Source organism: Andrographis paniculata, unplaced genomic scaffold (genome assembly GCF_009805555.1).
Source record: "Andrographis paniculata isolate CXL003 unplaced genomic scaffold, ASM980555v1 Contig58END, whole genome shotgun sequence".
Taxonomy (NCBI): Eukaryota; Viridiplantae; Streptophyta; class Magnoliopsida; order Lamiales; family Acanthaceae; genus Andrographis; species Andrographis paniculata.
This window is the reverse complement of record NW_026137593.1, coordinates 3,104,332-3,132,193: the sequence shown is the minus strand read 5'-3', so window position 1 is coordinate 3,132,193 and position 27,862 is coordinate 3,104,332. Positions and strand designations below refer to the sequence as shown.

At 32.0% G+C, this 27,862-nt stretch overlaps 3 protein-coding genes across 7 annotated transcripts; 2 read left to right on the top strand and 1 right to left on the bottom strand.

The window, feature by feature from the left end:
* Nucleotides 1-2,641: 2,641 nt before the first annotated feature.
* LOC127257650 (nitrogen regulatory protein P-II homolog) lies at nucleotides 2,642-8,374 on the top strand. 4 transcript variants are annotated; one of them, XM_051284098.1, is made up of 9 exons: nucleotides 2,643-2,986; nucleotides 3,066-3,126; nucleotides 3,249-3,276; nucleotides 3,846-3,933; nucleotides 4,335-4,402; nucleotides 4,499-4,568; nucleotides 7,717-7,752; nucleotides 7,841-7,944; nucleotides 8,120-8,374. In XM_051284098.1, exons 1-8 carry the CDS (start codon nucleotides 2,761-2,763, stop codon nucleotides 7,939-7,941), a joined length of 678 nt encoding a protein of 225 aa, XP_051140055.1. In that variant the 5' UTR covers nucleotides 2,643-2,760; the 3' UTR covers nucleotides 7,942-7,944; nucleotides 8,120-8,374. The 4 variants fall into 4 exon arrangements, with proteins under 4 accessions (XP_051140057.1, XP_051140055.1, XP_051140058.1 ...); XM_051284099.1 differs by having other exon boundaries at nucleotides 2,647-2,986; nucleotides 3,081-3,126; XM_051284100.1 differs by lacking the exon at nucleotides 3,249-3,276 and having other exon boundaries at nucleotides 2,642-2,986; nucleotides 3,066-3,109.
* Nucleotides 8,375-14,901: 6,527 nt separating this feature from the next.
* Nucleotides 14,902-17,276, top strand: LOC127257671 (GDSL esterase/lipase At1g09390-like). Of its 2 annotated transcripts, none has more exons than XM_051284133.1 (6): nucleotides 14,902-14,955; nucleotides 15,079-15,184; nucleotides 15,283-15,547; nucleotides 16,008-16,309; nucleotides 16,430-16,736; nucleotides 16,912-17,276. In XM_051284133.1, exons 1-6 carry the CDS (start codon nucleotides 14,945-14,947, stop codon nucleotides 17,148-17,150), a joined length of 1,230 nt encoding a protein of 409 aa, XP_051140090.1. In that variant the 5' UTR covers nucleotides 14,902-14,944; the 3' UTR covers nucleotides 17,151-17,276. The 2 variants fall into 2 exon arrangements, with proteins under 2 accessions (XP_051140090.1, XP_051140089.1); XM_051284132.1 differs by having other exon boundaries at nucleotides 14,903-14,955; nucleotides 15,906-16,309.
* An 8,019-nt stretch (nucleotides 17,277-25,295) lies between these two features.
* Nucleotides 25,296-26,239, bottom strand: LOC127257731 (uncharacterized). The gene is made up of 2 exons (XM_051284192.1): nucleotides 25,869-26,239; nucleotides 25,296-25,743 (listed from the first exon to the last, which is right to left on the bottom strand). Exons 1-2 carry the CDS (start codon nucleotides 26,237-26,239, stop codon nucleotides 25,296-25,298), a joined length of 819 nt encoding a protein of 272 aa, XP_051140149.1.
* Nucleotides 26,240-27,862: the final 1,623 nt, after the last annotated feature.

The following is a 27,862-nucleotide window of genomic DNA, read 5'->3' as shown; positions in this document are numbered from 1 at the left end:
GTGATGGTGGAGAGCGGAAGAGAGCTGAGCGGTGGATTGACGGTGGAGAGGACGGCGGAGAGGAGTTGAACAGCTTATTTAAGGTGGGTTGAGGAGCTTTAGAAAAAAAAAATTGACCTCAAGGCTTTTTATATATTTATTTTTATCTAATATATACAAATATTATATTAATAATATAAAAATTAATTTATTTTATTTGACTTATTATACATAATAAATAAGTGTATTTATTTTCTTACAATTATTAAATTTAAAAACTTAAATAATAAAAAAATATTATACAAATTTCTAAATAAATTCGTTAGTCAAGCTAAATTTTGAAAGGTGTGCTTCTTCAAGCAAGATTTGGGACTTTTTACTGTTTTTTATTTTTTCAAAAATTTTAACAATCACAATTTATTACTCATAAATAATTTTTAACTTTTTAATAATAATAATTTTATATAATACAATTAAATATAAAAATGTAAATATTTAGTTATAATTAACACAAATTAATATTCAAATTACACTATTATTATTTTCATAAATTTAATTTATTACACATGTTATATTATTATTGTTGCGGAAATTCTCAGGAAATCAAGATGAGATAATAAAGACAAAAGAACACAAGAATTTGGTAACCCAGTTCGATCACTATGATCTACGTCTGGGGGCGCTGCCAAGCCAGGAAGTACGCAGGCTCATGTTAAAGTGAAAATACATGGATATTTATAGCCTAAGCCTTTGACAATAATATCCAAATCATATCTCTAAAATCTAAAATATAATATTCAAATCATATCCCTAGATTTTAGGATATAATCAGGCTTCATATCCCAACAATCTCCCACTTGAAGACTGATTTCATCTTCCACTTCAACATACCTCATCCAATCTCCACTCCTCACCATTCGGTGTTCTGATTCGAATCATTCTTTTACCTATAATTTTCAGTGTCTCATCAGACAACACTAAAATTACCTGTGGTATAGGATTCCATGATTCCCGAATCACTGCATGAGTGGAATGACGCTCTTGAGACCAAAATCCATGACTTCATTGGACTGCTGACGCTCAGAATCAGCGCATCGGATATCTCCTCCGTTGCGTTTGCTGAACCCTGATCCTTCTCCGGCGCCCTGCACTGTCGTTTCAAGTGCCCCTTGCAGTTCCAACATACCACCTGACTTGCATCTTCTTTGTCCTTATTCTTCGGCTTTAACTTTGACTTGATCTTCACCCTTTCCTTTTGCCTCAAATCTAAATTCAGTCGAGACATTCTCCCAAAGGGTTAGTCGAACCACACTCATCGTCTTCCTGTTGATCTTTTTGTATTCGGCTTCATCCATGTCTTCGGATTTCTCCTTCAATACCGCATCTAGATCTTTACCATTCATGTAATCTTCTATATGCATATGTTAGAAACCAAAGTTCATACCATCAAATATCTTGACAACATGACGATCACCCATCTTGACTCCCACAAACAAACCCAAGGCTCACTTGATATGAGAGCACATCTCTGATATCTTCTCCGATGCGTTTGCCGAAAAACCCTTATCATTCCCTGCCTACCTTGCACCGCCTATCACAAAGGGACCCGCTGCCTGACCTACCAGTCGAGACCGACCCAACACCGCTAGGAGACTTTCGACACAAGGCACCTCCGCAGGTCACAAGGGATTCCCACAGCCACAATCAATATCCGATGCCTCCCAGTCCACCTTACAAACGAACCAGGCTCTGATACCACTTGTTATGTAAATTTCCAGGAAATCAAGATGAGATAACAAGGACAAAAGAACACAAGAATTTGGTAACCCAGTTCGATCACTATGATCTACGTCTGGGAGCGCTGCCAAGCCAGGAAGTACGCAGGCTCATGTTAAAGTGAAAATACATGGATATTTATAGCCTAAGCCTTTGATAATAATATCCAAATCATATCTCTAAAATCTAAAATATAATATTCAAATCATATCCCTAGATTTTAGGATATAATCAGGTTTCATATCCCAACAATCAATACCGGCAGGAGACTTTCGACACAAGGCACCTCCGCAGGTCACAAGGGATTCCCACAGCCACAATCAATATCCGATGCTTCCCAGTCCACCTTACCAACGAACCAGGCTCTGATACCTCTTGTTGCGGAAATTCCCAGGAAATCAAGACGAGATAATAAAGACAAAAGAACACAAGAATTTGGTAACCCAGTTCGATCACTATGATCTACGTATGGGGGCGCTGCCAAGCCAGGAATTTTACTATAAAGTACGCAGGCTCATGTTAAAGTGAAAATACATGGATATTTATAACCTACGCCTTTGACAATAATATCCAAATCATATCCCTAAAATCTAAAATATAATATTCAAATCATATCCCTAAATTTTAGAATATAATCAGGCTTCATATCCCAACAATTATTTTTTTATCTGTGAAATCAATACAAATTAAAATCTTCAAGCTCAAATCAAATCTATAAATTAAAAAAAATATATAAATTTTCAAATCCAATCTAAAATTCAAATTTAATTTAAATTCAAATCTATTCTTTTCAAATTTAGCCAAAAGTAACATAACCAAAGTAAACCAAGCATATGACTCAGATATATATTTTAACATGCTAATATAAAATAGGCCAAGTGTATTTAGCAAATATGCCTGCCCTAACCTATAACCAGAGTAAAGTCTTGTTACAATTGTGTCCTTACGGAAGGAAGAGTGTCGTCTCCCCTCCTGCCCCCTCGCCTCACTGCTCTCCCTCCCACGATGGCCTTGTCCCCCTCGTTCACTCCTCTCGGGGCATCTTCTTCCTCCACTTCTCCTCATTCAACCCCCTGCGCCAGCGCCCTTCTCTCTGCTTCCCATCCCCAATCTTTCCTTGCTTTCACTTTTTCTTCCTGTTCCCTCCTACACCATTCCTCTCTCACTCTAACCCTTAAACGTTCCCGCACTCGCTCTTCTCTTCTCATGATCAGATCCCAGACTTCTACAGGTTCTTAATCACTGGCAGTCATGGCATTACCCCTATTTTGCAGTATTCGAATGCCTTTCACTTTTTTTTACTCTCTCAGTCTCTCACGTTGCAGACTTCACATCTGAACCCGCTTTCTATAAGGTTGAAGCCATTTTGAGGTGCTCTTTATTTTGTTGTTATGATTTTTAAATTGAATTTCTTTAAAATTATCTTCTTGCTTTCTCTAACGCTGCTTCTTCAATACAACTTCGCCTTCATATATTTTGGAATTCTTGCATAGACCCTGGAGGATCCCGCAGGTTTCATCGGTAAAACCAATCGTTTACAATTTCTATCAATTTGTTTTGTGCTTTTCTTTTCAATTCAATTTATTGTTCTTGCCTTGTGTTCTCCCTTCTTCATCTTTTTGTTTGCCTCCCCCATTTATACGATACATCACTTTTATCTCACTCTTGTATTCCGATGGCAAAACTGAATCATCCCCATTCTATCATTCATCCGAATCATTTTGAAATCCATTTCTAGATGTCGTTGTGTGACATCTATTGGTGGCCCGGCGTGTCACGTGCAAATGTTTCTTGAAGTGAACTTAGATTATTCAATGTCATTATCTTATCTAAGCGTTTTATTAGAATTTCTTCCAATGATTATTTTTTATTATTTACTTGCATGCCTCTATATGCATTATAGTTAGTCAGTGATTGGACAACACATCTGTGCATCTCTTTGGTGGGAAATGTATCTTACTCAACCTTCTATGGCATGTGCATAGGTTAAGATTTATCATCCTTAGTTTCTGTAAGCTGTATCTAATTTCAGACATGATCCACATTGTCATTTTCCTTATTTAAAGATTTTAATTGATATCATAATGAAGGCATTGTTAAAAATTGGAATCCGGGGAGTTACAGTTTCTGATGTACGAGGCTTTGGGGCTCAAGGTGACTTGACAGAACGACATGCTGGTACATTCAAATAATAACTTCCATGGTTTGCATAATATATTAATGGTCTTCTTCATAGTTCATACCCAAAATATATTAATTGTAGGATGGCTCATGTTCATGCTGCAATGTTAGTACAATGAAATAAGCATATTTGGTTATAGGTTTGGAAATTGAGTTTAGGATTTTGAATAGTAATTTTTTTAAATGAAATAGTTGTTAAATGTGATATAAAATATAAATAGTATGAATGTGATATTTTGAATATAAAACTAATTATTTATTATAATACAATAAATTAAAAATAAGTGATTGATTTGATATTTTTGCGAGGAATTTCTTTTATGAATAATAAATACCTGATCCAAAACCTACAAACAAACACAACTAATTTCTTGGATCTGTACTTTTCTTTTCTTCAGGCTCGGAATTTTCTGAAGATAAGTTTATTGCAAAAGTTAAGATGGAGATTGTTGTGTGCAGAGATCAGGTATGGGAACAATTGGACTTTTGATATGCATATGTTTCTGTAATTTTACAGCTGTAATCTTGTAAACCATTGGTAACTTACGCATTTGGTGGTCAGGTTGAAGAAGTTGTTCAAATGATAATTGAGGAGGCAAGAACTGGAGAGATTGGTGATGGCAAAATATTCTGTGAGTTTATAAAAATTTATGACACTATTTCAGTTATGAGCTCAAACTTAACCTTTACGTTCAAACTTCAACTTGTTTCTCATTTCTCTGTTTTTTTCTTCCTACTCATCTGTGATGTTTTTGATGGCCAGTCTCCCTTTTTCTCAGTTCTATATTTATGTAATCCACTAGATCATAGTATTGAGCCCTTCCCACGGGAAGAATAAGCGTTCTCAGAGTTGCTACAATAGCTTTGCGCCCATCTTTTCTTTTGTCCTATATGTTAGTTGTTGAAAGCAACTAGTGTCATATCTAATGCAGATAGAAATTACTAATAGTTTTTTCATAGCATCGTTTTCAATTCATAGAGAGATATCATCATCAAGAGCAATAAAAAGTGCATCATGGACTGATATTTCGGAAGGTACTGCTCAAGGAAAGGAAAGCTTGACTTTTGGATGATGAAGAACGAAGAAAATGTATTAAGCTGAAATCATATATCAGATCAAAAATTAACCTTACTAGATGATGGATCTCAATTATTATCCATGCAAATTTGGTTTGGGATCCATGTTCGACAGCTAGCAATCCTAAAATTTTAGCATTTGACGACCAATATGTTTCTTGTTCAAAATATCAAAACAAAGTTAATACTAGAGCATAGATTTAAGAGGGTGGAGTGGGGTCTAAGAACTAGTGAACGGATAAGTGAAAGTTTGATATGCCACCTTGCTTGATTTGATCATTTGCTCCTTGTGTAAATTGTTGGTTAGTGATAATGTGCAAATAAAGACAAGAAACTTATTTTAATATATTATCCCTCACAAATTGGACTTGAACCATTATTAAGTGACTTGCTGTTTCTTTAGGTGTGTTTGTTTGGGGTTTTGGATTTTGAGTTTGAGATTGAGATTTGAATAGTAAACATTTTGAATTGGAATAGTAGTATGATGTGCTATGAACAGGTGTTATGTGATATTTTGAATATAAAATTAATTTTTTCGTATATTATAAAAAATGAAAAACAATGTGTTTGATTTGATTTTGTTAGGGAAGAATTATATTAATAGTAAAAATTTGGTAAAACCTTCCAAAGAACACACCCTAATTGATCATGAGTGGGTGTGTTGTCCTCGTTATACGTCTCCTACAATCATATGCTTTTTATTGGTATAGCTTTTTCACCTTAGTAGGTCAATCTCAGCTGCTAATAAAATAAGGCTAGGAACCAGAACCTAGATGAATAGTCTATAGAGAGTTTAGTCAAAATTTGTACTCTTTTGGCATTAATCGTTTTATCTTAGGGAGCTTGTGTGTCTTTAGGTTGGAAGTAATGGAATGCTTTCATTATCTAGAATGATGCCACTTGCAGGTAGATAGTTCATTTCTTGAATCTACACTATTTGAGCACTCAACATCACATCCCTTTTGGATGGTTCGGGAAGCTAGCCCTTGCTGGTATTGGTGCAGTTTTTAGGAACCACATCAGACATATCCTTTTTATTCTCTCTCAGCATATTGGTTTCACGGGCTTAAATGTGGTGGAATTCTTAGCTAATTAAAAAAAGCTTTGGATTGCCTTCTTAATTCTCATATCTGATTCTTGCTTTGCATTTGCCTTAAGAGTTAGTCACCCTTTCTTGGATTCTTGGTGCAGCACCCTGCATGGCAGTTGAATTGAAGATTAATACTTTTTGTCATCATATCTCAAAATGTTCTTTCCTCTCATTTGAGGACACCTCTCTGTTAATGCTTTGACCATTTTTTGGGAAGTGGAGGACAAAGGGCAAGCCGATCTCATACTTCGGATTTAATCTCTTATATTTTTTCTTGTATCTTTTATTTAATATTATCCTAATCTAATTATAAATTTACCTTTATAAAAAAGACATTGTTTCAATGAATATGAATGAAATGGATATGGCTCTTTATGAGCTACTGTTTTAGTGTGTCTTGGTTACGAGATGATTTAAGGAACAAGTTTTGAAGTATTAACCCTTGTTGATTGGTCTTAAGCTGGCATATTAACCCCTGTCAATCGGCGTTAAAGCACCATTCTTGTCGGAATAGTGATAAATTCGTATCCATCTTGGTTGGAACAAGACCAAGGTGATATTAACTCAGTATGTAACATAAGTGAGCAATAAGCCAATATCATTTAATCTCAATCACTCTTATAATTTTGTTCACATTAAATTGTTCAAATTTTTAATTAATTAATTTATTTTTATATTTAGTTATAATTTTCGATCATATTGCAATTTCTGATGGTTGTAATAGATCATCTAGTTGAAATTGTAGCACTCTTTACTAGGCGTTCTGGTGTAGCAATTCACTAGACTGCAATGTTGCAATCAAACTTTGGGGCATGGCAGAGCCATAGAGCTGTATGATACCGGTTCTTGAAGATAACGTCAAATCCTATTAAAAAGTGGAATCTTGTCCCTCATACAGCTTTAGTAATGGAGAATTACAACTGGATTTATACTATAGAGATCCCTGGGAGAAGATTTCAGAGAAGGAACTGGGGCAGGGCAATGATCAGATAGGTGGTAAATTCCGATCATACAACTTCAGTAAAAATTCCTTATTGAAGTTCATCCTGAATGAAGGATTTCAAACCTTTGTATTAAGCTCCGCAGCAGCACTAAATACTAGCTAGTCAAGGAATGAAGTCAGGAGACAAGAATCAAGTGAACTAAGGGCATTACCGGAGAGATAATAATAGCACATTGAAATAATTACCAGGACACAAGATTTAAATTGAGATTAGTAGTCGTTGCGCTTTGAAAGGTATACATGTATATAAAGATTGTTATCAATTATCATATCTCACAGTGCAGCTGTACAAGTTAGAGGCTTCATATGCAAAGATTAATATCCTATCTCCTAGTGCAGCTGTATGAAAGTTAGAGGCATCATATGCAAAGATTAATATTCTATCTCCTAGTGCAGCTGTATGAAAGTTAGAGGCATCAGTATCTGTGGCTCCCACAAGGCTTATGGCTGGGTGCCTTGCATAATTTATGGTCATTGGCTATGTGAGATTGTTTCAAAATCATATTTAGGGAGCATTTCCATAATGTTTCAGCTCAGTGGTTTTATGTTGTAAAGTTGTATAAATAATTGTAAATTGCAGTTACTGACATGATTTAGTTTAATTGTGCAGTGATACCTGTGTCAGACGTTATAAGAATCCGCACCGGTGAGTATTTTCTGTTCTATTGACAAAAAGCAGGTAGCTGCTTGTGTTTTGTTTGAACAAGTTCGGATCCACATGAATTCTTAATCAGGTGAGCGAGGAGAACAGGCAGAGAGGATGGCAGGAGGGCGGGCAGATTTGTTCTCCCATGCTACTGGAAGTCTGGACTCTGGATCAACATCCTCTGCTTGAGCTGTAAGAACTGTTGGGCATTAGTGACAGTTGATGTTTCTTGAAAATTGCTTTTTCTCCTACTATTTCTAGTTGAAGAGTTGGAAGTGGGATATGTATGCACACTGGAGTAGAGTAGATGACATGAAATGGGACTAGACTAAGACTACCTTGGCTTGGGAATCTTGTTGTTTCACAGGTGGTTGGCGGTGGTGGACTGGTGTGACTGAGTTGGTTAGGTTCTCTCTCTCTCGAAGCAGGCAAGCACTCAGTACCAGTTGTCACAACCAACAAATATGTTGGTGGCATGGAAGAATTAGAATAAGACGGAAGAAGCAAAGAGGAAAACTCAAAACACACTAGGAACTTGCAAAATGAGAGCTCATAATTGTGTTTGAACAAATGTCGTCACACAGTTGAATTTTTTATGGAAAGGAATTTAAATTATACAGTAGATTTAATTTTTAATCTATTTTTCTTAGAAATACAAAGAGAGAAGATTACCTTATTCCTCCAACACTCAAATTTTCTTCCCCAATTTCTTCTCTGCAAGATCTATAGCGATTTTCAAACGATTTCATCATATTATCTCACAGATTGTATCTTCTCCACCATAAATGTTTCCTTCAGAACTCTCATAAGCCCTCTCTCTCCCAGTGCTTTGACCTTTGGTGCTAAAATTCTTTGCTTTTATTTCTTGTTATGTGGAAGCTTGGATTTAAGGTAAGTCGATTGCGTCATTATTATCTTTTGGGAGCTAGGCAAACATGACTTCATTGTTGTTTGGTGGAATGTCCATACAAATTTTTGAAAACTTACCAACAAATATGACGATCCTATGTCACTTTTTTTAAAAAAATAAATTATATATTTCAATTTCATTTTAAATTTGATATGAAAGCTTACATGGAGGGTTGCAACTATTGGGAGACAGTCAGAACAAAACTATGACATTGCTTCACTTCTAAATAATTCAACCATAAATCAAAATTAAAATTAACAAGGAGAGGGTCACCAAAAAAGCAAAGGTTCGAGTTTGCTTATATATTCAACTGTTTCACCCGCATTATTCAATAGAATAATGGCTTTCAACTCAGTAAAAGAAATATAGAAAACTTTTTTTAAAGCCGAGTATAAATATAATGAGAGGATCAAAAGTATGAAGCCACTTAATTTAATTAAGAAATTTGAGAGAATTCAATGTGTTTGTTTTGGTGTTCAAATAAGCGAGAAATTGTTGTAGCTGAAGTAAGGAAAAGGCGTTGAAGTGTTTGTTGATAACCAAGCTGCTATTGCTATTTCACTTAATTCTATGTTTCATAGAAGAACCAAGCATTTTAAGGTGAGGTGCTACATGTTAAGATAAGTGCAAAAAGAAATAAAATTATTGTATTATAACTCAGAGGAACACGTTGCAGAAATATTCACAAAAATATTCACAAAATGTGGGACAATTTGAAATATTAACGAATAAACTGGGAGTTTGTCGTACTTGATTCATGAGGAATTTGTGAGGAATTCAAATATGCTGCTTATTTAATTTAGATTTAAATTTTTTAATTTGAATTAAATTTCCATTGAATAAGTCATATAGTTTAGAAAGTAAGTTACTTTCTTGTTAGTTAGTCCTATTATTGTGTAGGGGATTGGATAGTAGTTTTTAAGTTTAAATTTGTCTTAGATGTATTTTTCAGAAGAGTTTAACAATATTCTTGCATTTGATCTCTTATTTTTCAAAACAATATAGTCGAAGTACAAGAAGAATTGAAGGAAAAAAACAAAAAAAAACCAAGACACCTAAGCGGCCTCGTCGAGGGTGGGTGCGGGGCAGGGCCATTGTCACCATCTTGTGTTAGAGAAAAAGAAGAGGAAGAATAAAAAAAAAAATTAAAAAAAAGGATGAGGAAGAAGGTCGGGCGAAGATTTTCGAGCCTTTTTATTTAAATAAAATACTAATATATACTTCCACCATTTATTTTAAAAATATTTATTTATTTTTGGGTCAGAATTTAAAAAATAGTAAGTATTTTAATTATAGTGGACAGTTAAAAGTAATGTAAAGATAACTTAATTTTTATTTTTTCGTGTAAAAATAATGATGTGATGGTAAAGTGAAGGTATTAGTAAAAAAAATAAAATAAAATGATAATTTTGTAATCGAGCAACTCAAAATAGAAATATATATAATTTATAAGTAGACGGAGATAGTATAATAAAGCTTCGGACATTCCGAAACCATTTAAATGAACTCGAAAACTTCCAAACCTTTTTATTTAAATAAAATGATATATATATTAAAACTTTAGAAATTTCGAAACTATTTAAATAGTCTCGGAAAACTCTGAGCATTCTTATTAAAATAAAATAATATATATATATACATAGTTTTGAAAATTGTGAGACTATTTACATAGACTTGGAAAATTCCATACCTTTTTAATAAAATAATACTTTCTTCATTATACTTTATTTGTCTATTATTATTTTTATTTTCGTCTGTGTTACCCTATTTGTCATTTTCTTTTCAAAATAAATTATTATATATTTTAATCAAATTTTAAATTTTATAATTAATAGTTTTTCAATCTTAATTAAATTAATTAATTAAGTTCATTATAATCTTAATTTATACATATGTCTCAACATAGTTGACACATTTCATTAGAATGATGTTTAATTAATTAATAATAATTAATTATGATATTATTTTATTATTTTTATGAGATTAGTAATATTGATATTTTTAAAATAAATTTAATATATATGATTAAAAAATTAAAATATGTATTTAAATATTTTAAAATTATACAATAAAATATATATGTAATATGAATATCATTTTGTAGAGAATAAATTTTTTTATAATACAAGTAAATAATTTTTTTTTTATTTATACTTAATATATATTAATTTTATAAAAGTGATAGAGTTTTAAACGTAGATAAAAAATATTTATTTTTTTTAGGAGAGAGATAGAAATAAAGAGGTTTTGAGTGAGTCCTTGATGTATGATGTTATATGTTATGTATTTAGTTAAGTTTATTTATATTTGTTAACTATATTTTAATTTAGTAAGTTTTATCCAAAATAGAAATGTATCAATTGTTTTAATGGAAATTGTGTCAATTGTGATGGTGTCAATTGTGAGGGGACGAAAGAAGTAATTATGGGAACGGTTAGGATGTTGATTAGCCATAATCCGTCCTATTAACAATTTAATCCAATGGTGATGATTTTTTGAAGGGGTAGAATAGTATATTTTAATTTATATATAAGATCACACAACCGCACACACAATCTATTCATTCAATTTAAACGATTCTTTCTTAATATTTCAAGTTCCTTTTTCGATCAGATTTGACTTTCATTCATGGAAACATAACAATATTATAGCAATGCAAAATCACACACATAAAAAGAAAATAGCACATAGAAATATATAAATATATATATAATAAAAAAATATATATAAACCCTAAAACAAATCCCTTAGTCATACTGCAATTTTTCAGGCGTATCAGTAAAAATATTGATTATATATTTCTAGTAATAGTACACACAACAATATTATATAATCTTTTCACATGATCATATATACAAAACAACAACATAATATGTGTAGAAAAGCACACAACTTGCAGCAAAAAAACATAAGGAATATGTATAATAAAAATAAATAAATAAATCCTGAAAACCGTAGAACTAATCTTTTGATCGTACTGCAACTTTTCAGAGTGTCAGTAAAAATTAATTATTACTATATTTATAAAATTATTTTGTTAAAATAACAAAAATATCATACACCATATATAAATAGATAAATAACACACATAATAAATAAATAAATCACACTATAACCAAATAAAAGCACACAAACAATAATACTATACACTACAAAAAAAATAATATATTTGTAACAGAATTACGTCCCTAATGTTAACGTAGCTAACGTAATTTCATTCCTAATTCCGTCTCTAATGTCATTAGTAACGGAAAAAGTAGATTTAGAGACAAAAAAAATTTGTTACAAAAATAATTTTTTCTTGTAGTGAAAAGAAAACAACAATATTATAGCAATACAAAATCACACACATTAAAACAAAATAGCACAAAGAAATATATATAATAAAAAATAAATAAATAGATCTTGAAAACCCTAAAACTAATCTTTTGGTTGGTCATACTACAATTGTTCAATATGTAGTAAAATTGAATTATTATGACATTTTTATGTTTCTAAAATAATTTTGTAAAGATAATAAAAATACCATACTTGAATTACACATAATAGATAAATAACACACATAATAAATAAAATATATATATAACGAAATAAAAGCACAACAAACAACAATACTATATAAACAAAACACCAACATTATTACAATACAAAATCACACACATAAAAACAAAATAGCACAAAGAAATATATAAATATATATAATAAAAAGTATATATATAAACCCTAAAACTAATTCGTTAACCATACAGCAATTTTCTAATATATCAGTAAAAGTAATGATTATATTTTTCCAATAATAATAACACACAACAATACTATAAAATCTTTTCACAAGATCATACATACAAAACAACAACGTAATATGTGTAAAAAAACACACAACATGCAATAATAATAATAATAATAATAATAACAATAATAATAACACAAGAAATATGTATAATAAAAATAAATAAATAAACCCTGAAAACCCTAAAACTAATTTTTTTGATTGTATTGCAATTTTCAGTTTATTGGTAAAAATTAATTATTATTATATTTTTATAATTTCGAAATTATTTTGTTAAGATAATAAAAATATCATAATAAAAATAAGCACTCCTAATAAACAAAACAACAACATTATATAGCATTACAAAATCACACGTATTAAAATAAAATAGCCCAAAAAAATATATTATATCAACACATAATAAAAATTTTGTATATATATAACTAAAACTAATTTGTTGGTCGTCCTCAATTTTTTCAGTGCGTCACTAAAACTAGGTGCAATGCCTAATAAGAAGGCCGCAGGTACAATTTGAATTTAAAATTCAGCACTGTGTTGAATAACACATTGTGTGCTATTAGACAATACATGATGTTACTACAAACAACACATATGTTAATATAATACAAGTACAACATATGAACTACAACATATGAACAAAACACACATGCTATAGTCTCAACAACACACAATATTACTAAAGACAACACATTGTATATGTTAATATAATACAAATACAATACATGAACTAACAAATATAATAACCTAATAAATTTTTTATAAGTTCTTAAACTGATATGGCATGACCTGACTGAGGGAGAAAATATAAGAACGGTTTTTGAGATTATTACATTGCATATGGTCTAAAAGTAATGATTATATTATTATAATTTTTTAATAATTTTAATAAAATAGTACACATTACAAATAAATAGATAATATAATATGATAAAAGCACACACACATTTTCATTTAAAATTTTAAATATAGTATTGTAATATAAACAAAACAACAATACTACATCAATAGTAACTCGTCAACATTAAAACAAAAAAGTATAACGAATATATTTTAGAATATATATATAATAAATAAAATATAAACCCTAAAATTATGTATATGTAAAACTTCATGATTATATTTTTATAAATATTTAATAATTTTATTAAATTAATAAAAATATTTTATATAAATAGATAAATGACACATATTCTAAATAAATAAATCTCATATTTAAAGTAAGAAAAACACACATAAAGTTTTCATTTAAAATTTCAATTTTCGCTGTGTTAGTAAAAATTAATGATTATATTTTTATATATAATTATTTTAATAAGTTTATTAAAATAATAATATTATATTTAATATAGTACATTGATAGCATATCCTACAAATAAATAAATTGCATATACAATATATTAAAAGCACGCAGTCTTCCTATTTAATAAAGCATAAAAACGCATTAAAACCATCAATATACAAATAGTTTCAAAAGTTAAAACACCAAATTAAATACATAAAGAAAATAAAATTACATACCTATTTAATTATATATCCATCTAACGGTTAATAATAATTATATATATTATATTATAATTATTTTTATTAATATATTTTTTAAGTATACTTTATATAAATTTTTCGTATCTATAGAAAACTAGACCTAAGATATGGACGAAGGGAGTGTTATGTATACTATCGTCTTGAAATTTCCGAGATCACATAAATTAAAATTAATTTTATATTTTTCTAAAATATTTTTTTAGAGTATTGAAATGGATTCCGAAATTATTTTCCAAACAAATATCATTTTTTTTTGTAGTGTGTATTTAATTTGCAAGAAAGACTGGAGGAAGGGTTTTTGTCTAACTAATAGTTTTAAGTATGTATGTTGCAAGAAAGACTAGAGGAATAGTTTTTGTGAGTATGTTTCTTTAGCTGAGTTTTTTTAAATTTTATTATTTGAACTCTGTATTTTTAAAAAAATATTTTTTTTTTCTCACAAAATATTCCATTAAATATTATTTTTATATCAAACTTAAACTAATTTTTTTCCAAACTTATCAAAAGAAACACACAAACCGTCTTTCTAATTAATTAATAGTTTTGAATATGCTCGTATATTGTTTGTGAGAAACAAACTTAGATGATAGGTTTAATTTGTTGTTACCATTCTCCGTGCACGCAAGACTTAGACATCATAAATGCCGGTATTCATCAGCCTCTTGTCTATAGTTTCTTCAAGGTTGACCTTTTTACTAATAGGAGCCTGCACCCACCACACAAAGTATCGAGTTAATTAATAAATTAAATTGTGGTATATATGAAAATGGAGTTAGGCGAGGAGAATATCACAAACACAACTCGTACTCGATCACTCGTAGTAGTAGTGTTGTGTTGTTTGGTGGTCTCCAGCACTCCACCTCCACTCCACTCCACTCGTATTATATGTATGTATGTATGTATGTACCTCAGTGGGATTGCCATTTAATTAGCGTCGAAGCTGCATCATGCATGACACGTACGTACGCACTCTCTCTCTCTCTCTCTCTCTATATATATATCATTTGTTTCTCTGTGCGTGTGCTGTGTATGCATCTATATATATTGCTTCTACTATTTATGAGCTATCCATATCGTCCAGAGCTGCTGCCTGGTTCTATATGCCATGCGTCGTTAGAGGTTTGGAGCTTAATTGCTGCTGCTACAAGTTGAATTACATCCAACCCCAACCTCACCGATCGATCGTCGTAATTAATTATATATATAATTAATTTTAGTACTATATTCTATTATATATATTATGGCGCGGCGCATCCTCGGCCTTGCTCATCACCACCTCCTGCAGCTGCAGCTGATCATCGTCTTTTGTCTCCACATCACTATAAATCATGACTGTTGTTGTCGTGCTGTTGATTCCGAGCCTGCCTCCTCCTCCTGCATCAGCAGCCGCAAGAATACTCCGGTGATTTTCAACTTTGGCGACTCCAACTCTGACACTGGGGGACTTGCCGCTGCGACCGGATTCAACTTTGGGTACCCTGACGCCCGCGCCTTCTTCCACCAGCCAACTGGCCGCCTCTGTGATGGCCGTTTAATCATCGATTTCCTGTGTAAGTGATCTGTTTTATATATATATATATATATATATATGTATACCAATACCAATACCAATACCAATACCATCGTTGTTCATCATCACAGTTAATTAAATCTTATGCTTTAATTTGCATCCACAATCTGCAGCTAGCAATTAATTAATAGTCATGGCATGTCAAGATCAAGATTAATTAAGAGCGATCGTGAAAATATGTCTATCATCAGTTAACTGTTGATCATAATAATTAATTATAGTATTCCTGTGCTGTGTGGTGGCCGGATCGAGGATTAATTCATGGTAATTACTATTAATTAGACTCACTGTATGCGCAAATTGAATTGGATTTCACCTCACCCACTCGCCCATATCAGGGGAGAATGTGACGAATACACCTCAGTACGCTTACAATAAATACTTGACCCCATACCTTGAGTCGGTGGAACCTGATTTCTCCAATGGAGCCAACTTTGCAGTAGGTGGCGCGGCCACGCTCCCACGATATGTTCCTTTCAGCTTGGACATCCAGGTCCTTCAATTCAGGCGTTTCCGCAACCGCTCCCTCTACTTCAGCGGCAGCTCATCATCCAAGTCCAACAACGACAATCATCTTCTGCTGCCGGGGGGAGATGATTTTAGAAATGCACTCTACACATTCGACATTGGACAGAACGACTTGTCTGCTGCGTTCACCTCCGCGGTGGATGGCCGTTCATCATATGATCAAGTTGTTGCAAAGATCCCCACTTTCATAGCTGAAATAAGGGACGCCATGTGGGTATGTATGTATGTATGCGCGTGCACGTGCGCGTGCTTGCTAACTCCATTGTCCCAGCTAGCTAGCTAGCTCCGTTAATTATTACTGATTAGTTAATAATGACTGCATGCGTGCGCGCAGGCTATTTATCAATTTGGTGGGAAGAATTTCTGGGTGCATAACACAGGGCCGTTGGGCTGTTTACCAGAAAAACTGGCCACTTACAGAACAAAAACCAGCAGCAGCAAGGGTGACGACGACATTGATGAATACGGATGCATCAAGTCTATGAACGAAGCCGCAAAAGCATTCAACGCGAGGCTTGATGCGCTCTGTCAAGACCTACGCTTGCAGATGACTAAGAAGAATAACTCAACCGCTATTAATATTGTGTACGTGGACGTGTACTCCATCAAATACCATCTCATTGCAAGTGCTGCATCATATGGTGAGCCACCAGCTGGCGGGCTGGAGACCTAGCTAACAGCTGCAACTAATTAATTATTATGATATATACTAGCTAATTAATTAAGTGAATGAATGTCGAATGTATATTATTATTATTATTTAGTTAGTTAGTAACTAGTTATATATACATATATATACAATATACTTGTGAACAGGTTTTGAGAATCCATTAATGGCATGCTGCGGGCACGGGGGACCGCCATACAACTACGACGCCAGCGTGAAGTGTAGGGACCAAGGCCAAGGCTACAACATATGCAAACCCGAGTCCCTCTACGTCAGCTGGGATGGAGTACATTACACTGAAGCCGCAAATGCCATTGTCGCATCAAAGATACTCTCCGCCAAATATTCCACGCCTCCCCTCAAGTTTAGCAGCTTCTTCTGTAATTAATTTATAAGTAGAGTCTTACGCCACACAGCTTTTGAATCTCCCATTTATATATTATTATTATTGTCAAAGGATGGATGGATGGATAGTGAATATAATAAGAGCAAAACATTGTCTTGCACAGCCCTATACCCGCATTTGTTGTTTGCAATCAATTTTTCGTAACAATTAAGTGTACTACTCACTAAGTTTCAAATTTAGGATATCTATTTAACCTTTTTTATATATATATAAAATACTATCTTAGTTAAAACCAAATGTATCTCTATGAAATTTTTTAATAGAATCAATAATAATAATATTTTATTGGTTATTATAAATATATAAAAATAATAATATATATTTGTAATTTATATAAAAATTAAAAATATTTTGATATTAATATGTAAATATTTTTATTATAATAAAATATAAATATTTCTTGAGACATATAAAATTAAATAATAAAATGATACTTTCAATTGCGACTTAAGAAATAAATAATTTAAAAGTACCAATGAAAAATAAAAATAACTCCAAATTTATACAACTAAGTTAAAATTATTCCACGCTTAAAACGAAATTAGCCCCAAATTTTCTCCCTCACACCACATTGTGTGCAACCCTTTCCTTCTCGTTAAACACTGGTTGTCGTTAATCATCAGAGTTCTACGACTTCACGTTGGCGGAGTAATGGAGCCACCATATATTCCTTGGTTTCCAGCCACAAAGGTTAGGTAAATGTAGGTAATAGTTGTTCCGCAATAATTTTGATGGTATTTATCATTCACCTAGAGTTTAACACAATACCGTACAAATCATGCTATCCTGTGGTGTTGTTCCAGGATTACGGGTTTTGATACAAAACTATTTTCCCATCCAATCAAGTTTTCTTCTTTGTTTGAATCACACGCTATATTGTAAGAGTGTTTGATTTAATTCCATTCTATGTTATTCTAAGTGCTATGTATGATTAGAAATGTACACTTATTTAGATCTTCTTTGATTAGTTATTTTGTTGTCCTCCTGATTTATTCTTTGGTTGTAAAAGGTAGGAATTGAGCATATAGAAACGAGTCTCTCACTATTTAGTGGGGATATATTATTATAGACAACGGGAGGTAATATAAAAATATAGTAATATTTCATGTATTTGACTATATATTGATAATGAAAGATATTGAATAAAATAAAGTACAAGTTGTAGAGTACCTTTGGCATATCAAATAAAAATTTTTTTACATTATTTGGTTGGTCAACTAAAAAATTTGAGTTAATTCAAAAAACATATTTATATGAGTACGTAAAAATTGGGATATTTGAAATAATGAATAATCAACTTTATTGATGATGGCATTTAGAGCTTTTAAATTCGTATTGCATAGTATTTTTTCTTCGAAGTATATTGTGTCATTGACTTTTCAACCATCACATCTGATTCCCTCTAACTTTTGTCTTTCAATTTTGATGGTCTTCAGAGGAGGAGACCATCCGTGCATCATCGAATCCTAAGCTTCTTCATTTATTAATTTGACGAAGTATTTGTTGGAAAATAGGTTAATTTTTTAATTAATGAAATTTAATTTTAAATTAAATTTATAATTTTTGGAAACTATTATTCGGTGATTTGAAATAATTGTATAGTGGTTATTGATATTGTGATTATGCATATAAATGCTAGTAAGCTACAAGTGTACCCCGAATTCAAAAATTATAATTACATGCATGTATAATAAATTATTATTTGAAATTTAAAATTTCAAATAATATATTTGTGACCGGAATTAAATTTGATTTTTATGACCGGAATTAAATTAGTGTTTATGACCGAAATTGAGTCTGGTGTTTATGATACCGGAATTAAGAGTCAAGACGGTTTTGACTAGGGAAATTTATTTCTCAAGGGATAGAGTGCCTATAAAAGGCTCTCTCCACCACTTCATTTGATACACCAACCAAGAGAGAACGCTCTTCTATCCCTCTCTTCCTCTCTAAGTTTCCGGCAAAATTTTCGGCGAGTTGCCGGTCAATATTCCGGTCACTTGCACTTATATTAATCCTCCAATATAGCTCAAGTCCCTTCATTTCAGTTCGCCGGAGCTCCGAAATATTGGGGTGACACCTAATTCGGAGACGGACGTCGTTTTATCTTTATGAATGTTACGCCACGAATTGGAGGCACTACCGGGGCGTATTCGTTTTTAAGGAAAGAGGTTCTACCTCGAATCGACGTGATTATCGAATTTATTTCGATAAAGTTATTGTGATTATCAAATTTATTTTGATAAATGGATTATCGAATTTATTTCGATAAATTATTATTGACTATTAAATTTATTTCGATAAATAATTTTGATATCAAATTTTATTTTTCGATAAAAAATTTTCCAACAGTATTTCATCTTTATTTTCCAATATTGATTTTTCTTTATCATGCAATGGAGATCTTGAGATAGAACTATTTTTTATTTTTTTTTTGTTCATGATGATGAGTCACTCGTTAGAAACATCAAGAAGCTTACTCTGATTTCAAATTTGCTCAATTGAACAACAATAAATAAAAATATTAAAAGATTACTCAAACAGATTCAACTACGGACAAATTATTTGTGAATTGATTAAACATATGCATATTAAGAGCAATAAAATTGAAACACACAGAAATTGTTAATCCAATTATGTTATGAACTAACTACCTATATCTGAAGGCACCAACTCAAGCACACATCAACTCCTCAAAAATCAAGTCGAGCTTACAAAATTGCAATATGAGATGTTCTACTTAAAAATCCCCATCCATTATTTCCAAGGATTTTCCACTCTCACCTCACACAATCTACAACTTTGCAGCCCACTTATTATTCCCCGAAAGAATTGTCAAGTTTTTCACATTTTGTGCTATAGATTGTTCTACACAAAATCTCAATCACTTTCTTGGTCACTTACAAATTTTGTTATAATAATTTTTTTTTTTTCAACCACCAACGACAATTGAGATAAATTGCAATCAATTTTTAATCTTTGGACCATGAATTTGATTTGAATAATCACATATATATATATATATATATGCATGTGCGTGTGAATGCAGACATAAAAATTGACCCTAATGCTCACATTTGATTTTTTGAGTTTGCTATGAGTCGTAATTATCTTATGATTTTGACATTTTAAATATAATACAATTAAAGAAAGTTAAATTTGTAATTCTCTTCTTGGATATGGATTAATTAAATTAACCATCATATTTACCCAAAAAAATCCACAAAAAATATACTTACAATTTAATTTGATAAGAATATGATTAACATTACATCTATAATGCAGTCTCTTTAAAGAAAAGATAGCATAGAATATTATATGATTTTTTTTTTTTTCCACGTTATGAATTTAGTTTTGACTATGATGTTTAATTCACAATAATACAATGAACGAAACATGAATATATTATAATGAAGTATTGGTAAATTATTTTGGAAAGTGATTTCTAATTTTTTTAATATTCATTAAAAAAAATTAAAAATATAAAGTTAAACATCTTATATTTTTATTTTAGATTATTATAAATATTTATTCCTATTATATTAAATAATATTTTAACTTAAAATTTAAATCCAAACTTCAAACAAACAACTTTTGTGATGGAAACTGGATGGAATACTCTTCACTCCAATTTGGTTTACAAAAATTTCCAGGTCGAAAATTTGGGCTCTGTTCTTTTAATAGTATTTTTTAATTTTAATTTCTAAAAAGTAATTATAAACAATATCAATTTTTTTAAAAAAAAATATTTATTATAAAAAATTAACAAATTGTTGTGATATTATTATAGAATTAGTCAATAGAAATATTAATTACTTCTACCGCTAACCACTATTTTATATATTGTATATATATTATAGAATATAAAGTATATATATATATATGTATGTATAGTATGTGTATGTATGTATGATATATGTATGTATGATAGCCAACACAACATTAGGGCCGTCCCCTTCATTCTACTATGCTGACCCCGGCCCGGGCCGGCTTTTTGGGAAGCCCGTTCCCACCGCGCTCACGGCCCGGCTGGCCTGCCAGCGGTAGTGGGAATTCTCCCGTTCCCTGGTCAAAGACTTGGTTGGATGCTCGACCAGCGATAAAAAGTGTTTGGCCGAAGCCAAAAAGAGGTTGACCCACTTCATTCGCCAAGCGAATGATCTTCGCTTCGCGGGAACACCAAAAACGAAGGAATGAAATTAAAAATGTAATGCGATTGCAGTTCGTTTCATTCAGTATATATTTATAGACATGAAACATCCATACGAAGGAAACAAAAAGCAGTCATAGTATCACGTAGTTGTTACGTGTACATTTCATAACACTCCCCCTTAGATGCTTTTGTAAGAAGAATGTGCCTCGTTAAAACCTTATTAGGAAAAAACTATGTGGGACAAAAAATCCTAGTGAAGGAAAAAAAGTACAACATTCTTGTATCGATTCGCTCCCCCTGATTTGAGCATTATTTGAGATCCCTTAACCGACGCATCCCAATTTTCTTCACTTGTTTTTCAAATGTTGCCGTCGGCAATGCCTTGGTTAATATATCCGCTAAATTATTATCGGATCGAATTTGTTGCACATCAATTTCACCATTCTACTGAAGATCATGAGTAAAAAAGAATTTTGGTGAAATATGTTTCGTTATATCTCCTTTAATGTAGCCCCCTTTTAATTAAGTTATACAAGCCGTATTATCTTCATACAATGTAGTTGGGGAAATTTTATCGTCAGGTATTAACCCGCAATTTTTCAGAATATGTTGAGTCATCGACCTCAACCAAACACATTCTCGACTAGCTTTATGTATTGCCAATATTTCAACATGATTTGAAGAAGTGGCAGTTAAAGTTTGTTAAATCGATCTCCAAGAGATCACTGTTTCACCACAAATGAATATATAGCTAGTTTGAGACTTGCCTTTATAAGGATCCGATAAATATCCTGCATCGGCAAATCCAATTAATTTACGTCTTCATTTTCCTCTTTTGGTCTAAATGGATCCTTTATTGGATCGAGTGCCCTGACGATCATTGGGGTACTTAGCGGATGTGACTTATCCATCAGAAATTGTTTCAGTACCCTTTTGGTATAATTTGATTGGTGGATAAAAATTCCACTTTATAAGTGCTCAATTTGCAAACCAAGGCAAAATTTGGTTTTTCCAAAATCTTTGATCTCAAACTCCTTTTTCAGATATTCAACAGCTTTCTGGATTTCATCAGGAGTTCCAATTAAATTGAGATCATTGACATATACAGCGATGATTACAAATTCAGACCCATTTTTCTTTATAAAAACACATGGACAGATAGGGTCATTTAAATAACCTTCTTTGGTTAAGCTTTAACTGAGACGATTGTACCACATTCGGCCCGATTGCTTGAGCCCATATAAAGATTTTTGTAATTTGATGGAATATGATTCTTTTGGCTTTGATTTGAATGATTCAGGTATGTTAATCCCTTCTGGAATTTTCATGTAGACGTCATTGTCTAAGGAGTCATAAAGATAGGTAGTAACCACATCCATTAATCGCATATCAAGATTATTGTGTACTGTCAGGCTCACCAGATACCTGAATGTTATTTCATCCATGACCGGAGAATATGTTTCTTCAAAATCAATACCCAGTCTTTGGGAAAAACCCTGGGCTATAAGTCTTGCATTATATTTTGTGATATCATTATTTTCATTTCTTTTTCTCACAAACACTCATCTATAGCCAACAGGTTTCACATTTTCAGGTGTTTGGTCTATGGGTCCGAATACTTGCCGTTTATTCAATGAGTCCAATTCAGACTTAATTGCGTTTCTCCATTTTGCCCAATCATCTCTTTGCTGACATTCATCAACTGATTTTGGTTCATAATCCTTGTCATATTTCATTATATCAAGTGCTACAGAATATGCAAATGCATTATCAATATTTGTTTTCTTTCTATTCCAATATTTTCCACTTGTGGTATAGTTAACAGAAGTTTCAATAACTTCATCATCACTTTCATCAGAATTTTTAGTATCAACCTCTTCAGGGGTTGTACTGACCTTTTCAGGTATCTGATCATTGTTGATATCTTCACCAGTATTTACAATTTTCCTCTTTTGTGGATTCTTATCCTTGGAACCCAACGGTCTGCCACGTTTTACGCGGACAGTATACTCATTATCACTCGGCACCTTCCCTTCTGGGATATTTATTTGAACTGGTGCATTTGTTGCTGCAATATACTCCCTCCGTCCACTTACAATGTTTACATATTTCTATTTTGGGACGTCCAATTAAAAAGTTAACATTTTATTAAATACCCTACTTTTTCCACAAATACCCTTACTTTACATCACATCATTACTTTTACACAAAAAAAGTAAGGGCAAAAATGTCATTACACTACTTTTAACTACTCACTATAATTCAAATACTATTATTTCTTAAACACTGCGCCAAAAGTAAATGTAAACTTTGTAAGTGGACGGAGGGAGTATGATTTTGTAACTCTTGCAGCATCATTGAAAGCATCATGCAATTGGTTTGCAATTTTCTGCAAATGCACAATTATTTGAACTTCAAGTTCACTATGTTTCGTACGAGGATCAAATTCAAGTGGTATTTTCCACGAAATTTCTTTTTTCAGTTGATTATTGTCTCCCCCTAATGTCGGGAAATGTGATTCGTCAAAATGACAGTCTGCAAACCTTGCAGTAAATAAATAACCCGTTGTTGGTTCAAAATATTTTGCGATCGAGGGTGATTCATACCCGACATATATACCCAACCTTCTTTGAGGTCCCATTTTCGTGCGTTGAGGTGGCGCAATTGGAACATAAACAGCACACCCAAAAATTCGTAGGTGAGATATATTTGGTACTTTTCCAGAAACCAATTGAGTAGGAGAATAACAGTGATAACTTGTCGGTTTTATTTTCACGAGGGCTGCTGCAAGCAATATAGCATGTCCCCAACATGATATGGGAAGTTTAGACCTCATTAACAATGGTCTAGCAATTAATTTCAATCTTTTGATAAGGGATTCAGCGAGGCCATTTTGCGTATGTACATGGGGAACAAGATGTTCCACAGTAATCCCAATTGACATGCAGTAATCATCAAATGTATGTGATGAATACTCTCCAGCATTATCTAGACGTATTTTCTTTATCGGGTGATCTGGAAATTGTGATCGCAATTTAATTATTTATGCAAGTAGTCTAGCGAAAGCTAGATTGCGAGTAGATAACAGGCACACGTATGACCATCGCGTTGACGCGTCGATTAGCACCATAAAGTACTTGAAGGGTCCACACGGAGGATCTATTGGTCCACAAATATCACCCTGAATTCTTTCTAGAAAACCTGGGGATTCAAATCCAACCTTTGTTGGAGATGGCCTGATTATTAACTTCCCTTGGGAACAGACAACACAAGCAAATTCATTCGGACTAAAAAATATTTTTCTTTTTCAATGAGTGACCATTTGAATTTTCAACAATTCGCCTCAGCATTACATTGTCAGGATGTCCAAATCGATCGTGCCAAGTTTTAAATTCGCTAATAGACATTTGGTCTACTAGGTGATATGTTTCAATGATACTGACTTTTGAATAATACAAGCCAGAAGAAAATGATAACAATTTTTATTTCACAATTCTTTTGCCATTCACAACCTAAGTTATCAGAAGATATTCATTTTCTGCCTCATTCAATATTTCAATGTGATACCCATTTTTTTAAATATCACTGAAGCTCAGTAAATTCCTTCGAGCTTTGCTTGAGAATAAGGCATTTTCAATTGTCATTTTTGTCTCTTTTGGGAGATATACAGTAGCTTTTCCTGAGCCTTCAATTATTTTCGATACACCACTGATAGTAACAATTGTGGTCTTTCCCATATTCAGATGGGAGAAATAACTTTTGTTTTTCAGAATGTTGTGAGTCGTAGCACTGTTGATAAGGCAGATATTATCATCGGCTCCAAAATATTTGGCATCCATATGTTTACAAGAAGGTAAAAATAATAAAAAAAAAAAATATTAGTAACATAATCAAAATAAACTTATATTATATGGGGTAATACAAAAAGGGGGCATAAAGCATCAAAATAACAAAAGAGATACAACAATATTTTATCATTTAAGATCATCAGCTATGTCAAGGAGATCATCGGCATCCAGGTGCGTGATATTTTCATTCATCACATCGTCAAATGTGTCATCGTGGGCAGCATGGTTTGTTTCGGCAGCAATTATTCCCTGTCTTTCTTTTGAGGCCCGATATAATTCAACCAAGTGACTGGCCGTGCGACAAACATGGGCCCAGTGGCCTTTGATTCCACACTGGGTGCATTCCTCGTTATTGTTTCTGTTTCTCCCGGTGTTGAACCTCTGTTGAGGTCTGTACAGCCTTCTGTCATTATAACGCCGATTTGGCACATATCGGGGCTTGTTTTGATAATTATTGTGACTATATGCATCTACCCGGCCCTGTCCGCGATTCTGATTTCGATCGCGATCAATTCTTTGATTTCTGACTTGCCCACGACCACGCAGCGGATTTTCCGGCTGTATAGCATTTGCCCTGGAAATGGATTTGCACATGTTGGCCGAGATTCGTGATTTTTCAACAACAATTCATTATTTTGTTTGGCCAGCAAAAGACAAGTGATCAGCTCAGAATATTTTTGGAAGCCTCTTTCGCGATACTGTTGCTGCAAAACCATGTTAGAGGCATGAAAAGTGAAGAAAGTTTTCTCCATCATATCAGATTCAGATATATTTTCGCCACAGTGGCGCAGCTGTGATGTTATTTTAAACATTGTAGAATTATATTCTTGGACTGTTTTAAAGTCCTGAAGCCATAGGCTTTGCCATTCGCTTCGTGCCTTTGGCAACAATGTCAGCCTCAAATGATCATATTTTTCTTTCAATCTCTCCCACAATTCAAGTGGGGATTCCAGCGTGACATACTGCATTTTCAGTGCCTCATCGATGTGATGGCACAAAAAGATCATGGCCTTTGCACGATCTTGGCTCGGGGAGTTTTTATCGCGGACAATGGTATTTTCCAAGCCCATTGATACCAGATGCATTTTAACATCGTGAGCCTATGACATATAATTTTGGCCAGAAACGAGGAGAGAGAGAAATTCCTGTTTGGCAAGGTTAGACATAATAAATAGATAAAATATAAAATATTATCTTGCGGAAATTAAAATATATAATCGTGCTGATAACGTGTTGCGATATTATTATAGGATTAGTCAATAGAAATATTAATTACTTTTACCGCTAATCACTATTTTATATATTGTATATATATTATAGAATATAAAGTATATATATGTATAGTATGTGTATGTATGTATGACATATATATGTAAAGTAATATATATGCAATGATAGTTATGTATATATGAATTGCGCTGAAAGAAGCAAGTACGAGAGAATTTAATGCAGCAGACAGGAGGAAATTAAATGCGATGAATGAAATTGAAAATGTAATGGGATTCGTTTCATTCAGCATATATTTATAGATACATGAAACCTCCACACGAAGGAAACAAAAAGCAGCCTAAGTACCACGTAATTGCTACGTGTACATTTCGTAACACAAATCAAATATTAGTTATATTTTTTTACATAATTATCTGCACCACATATCAAATTCAATTTATTTAAGAAAACAACTGCGTGAACAGAGCCAAGCCAATCACCGCCATAGGATGTTCTAGTTCCATCGCACATAATGTATACATATACGATTGGGGCGACGAAGATCTGGGATGAAATCCTCTATTCCTAACTTTACTATTCATTTTATTTCGTCCAATGAAAATATGTCATGGCGTGCTGAAAATTATAGAAGAGAATAAAAATAAAAATTAATGATTTATGTATTTTTATTTAGTTATATTTTATTATTTAATTAACTTTTTTAATTATGTTATTTTATAATTTTTAACAAGATACTCAAAACTAAAAAAATACAAATAAATCCGTAAAATATTATATAAAAAAATAATTTTAAATAGTTTGTAATATTTCAAGATTTATTTTATTTTATTTTTGGGAGTGATATTTTTACAAAAATATAAAAAATAAAAAATTATATTTTAATTTAATTTTTAATTAAGAACATCTTTTTGCTTCAATTTTTTTTCACAATTTTTGTAAAATATATTATTATTTTATAAAATATCACATTAAATTTTAATTTTACTTGAATTAATACTTAATATAATATTTTATAGGAATTTTTCTTATCGAGCTAATACTGTCTAAAGTTAATATAGTATTTTTTATATTTGAAATGCAAATCAAATATATTCAATGTATTTTTATTTTAAAACAGTGTTAATAAAAAATTAAAATAAAAAAGAATTTAATAATATTTAAGTCTGAATATAATTTTTATTTTTATTTTTTTTAAAAAAAAATTGATAAGTAATAAAGTTATACTTAAGAAATAGAAAACATAAAATTTTATCCTTATATATTACATAAATTTTTATCCTCATATACTTTTTCTCTTCTATTTATCATTGTTTCTGGTGAAAAAAAAAAAAAGAAACAGAGGATTTGATGCCCCTAATGATAGGCATTTATTATTTCAGGGCGGTCGGTTATATTTCTTAACGGACTCCGTAGCCCGCAGACATTAAACAAACGCCAAAGAATCTTCTCAATCTCCCAGAAGA

Bases quoted from the DNA above. Each gene is read 5' to 3' on its own strand.
- LOC127257650 (XM_051284098.1), top strand. From the start codon at position 2,761: ATGGCCTTGTCCCCCTCGTTCACTCCTCTCGGGGCATCTTCTTCCTCC. The intron at 2,987-3,065 runs GTTCTTAATCAC...TTACTCTCTCAG, and splicing joins CAGATCCCAGACTTCTACAG to TCTCTCACGTTGCAGACTTC. The intron at 3,127-3,248 runs GTGCTCTTTATT...ATTCTTGCATAG, and splicing joins AAGGTTGAAGCCATTTTGAG to ACCCTGGAGGATCCCGCAGG.
- LOC127257671 (XM_051284132.1), top strand. The intron at 15,185-15,282 runs GTAATTAATTAT...CACCTCCTGCAG, and splicing joins AACCTCACCGATCGATCGTC to CTGCAGCTGATCATCGTCTT. The intron at 15,548-15,905 runs GTAAGTGATCTG...CGCCCATATCAG, and splicing joins TTTAATCATCGATTTCCTGT to GGGAGAATGTGACGAATACA.
- LOC127257731 (XM_051284192.1), bottom strand. From the start codon at position 26,239: ATGGGCTTGGAAAATACCATTGTCCGCGATAAAAACTCCCCGAGCCAA. The intron at 25,744-25,868 runs GTATCGCGAAAG...ATCCATTTCCAG, and splicing joins AACATGGTTTTGCAGCAACA to GGCAAATGCTATACAGCCGG.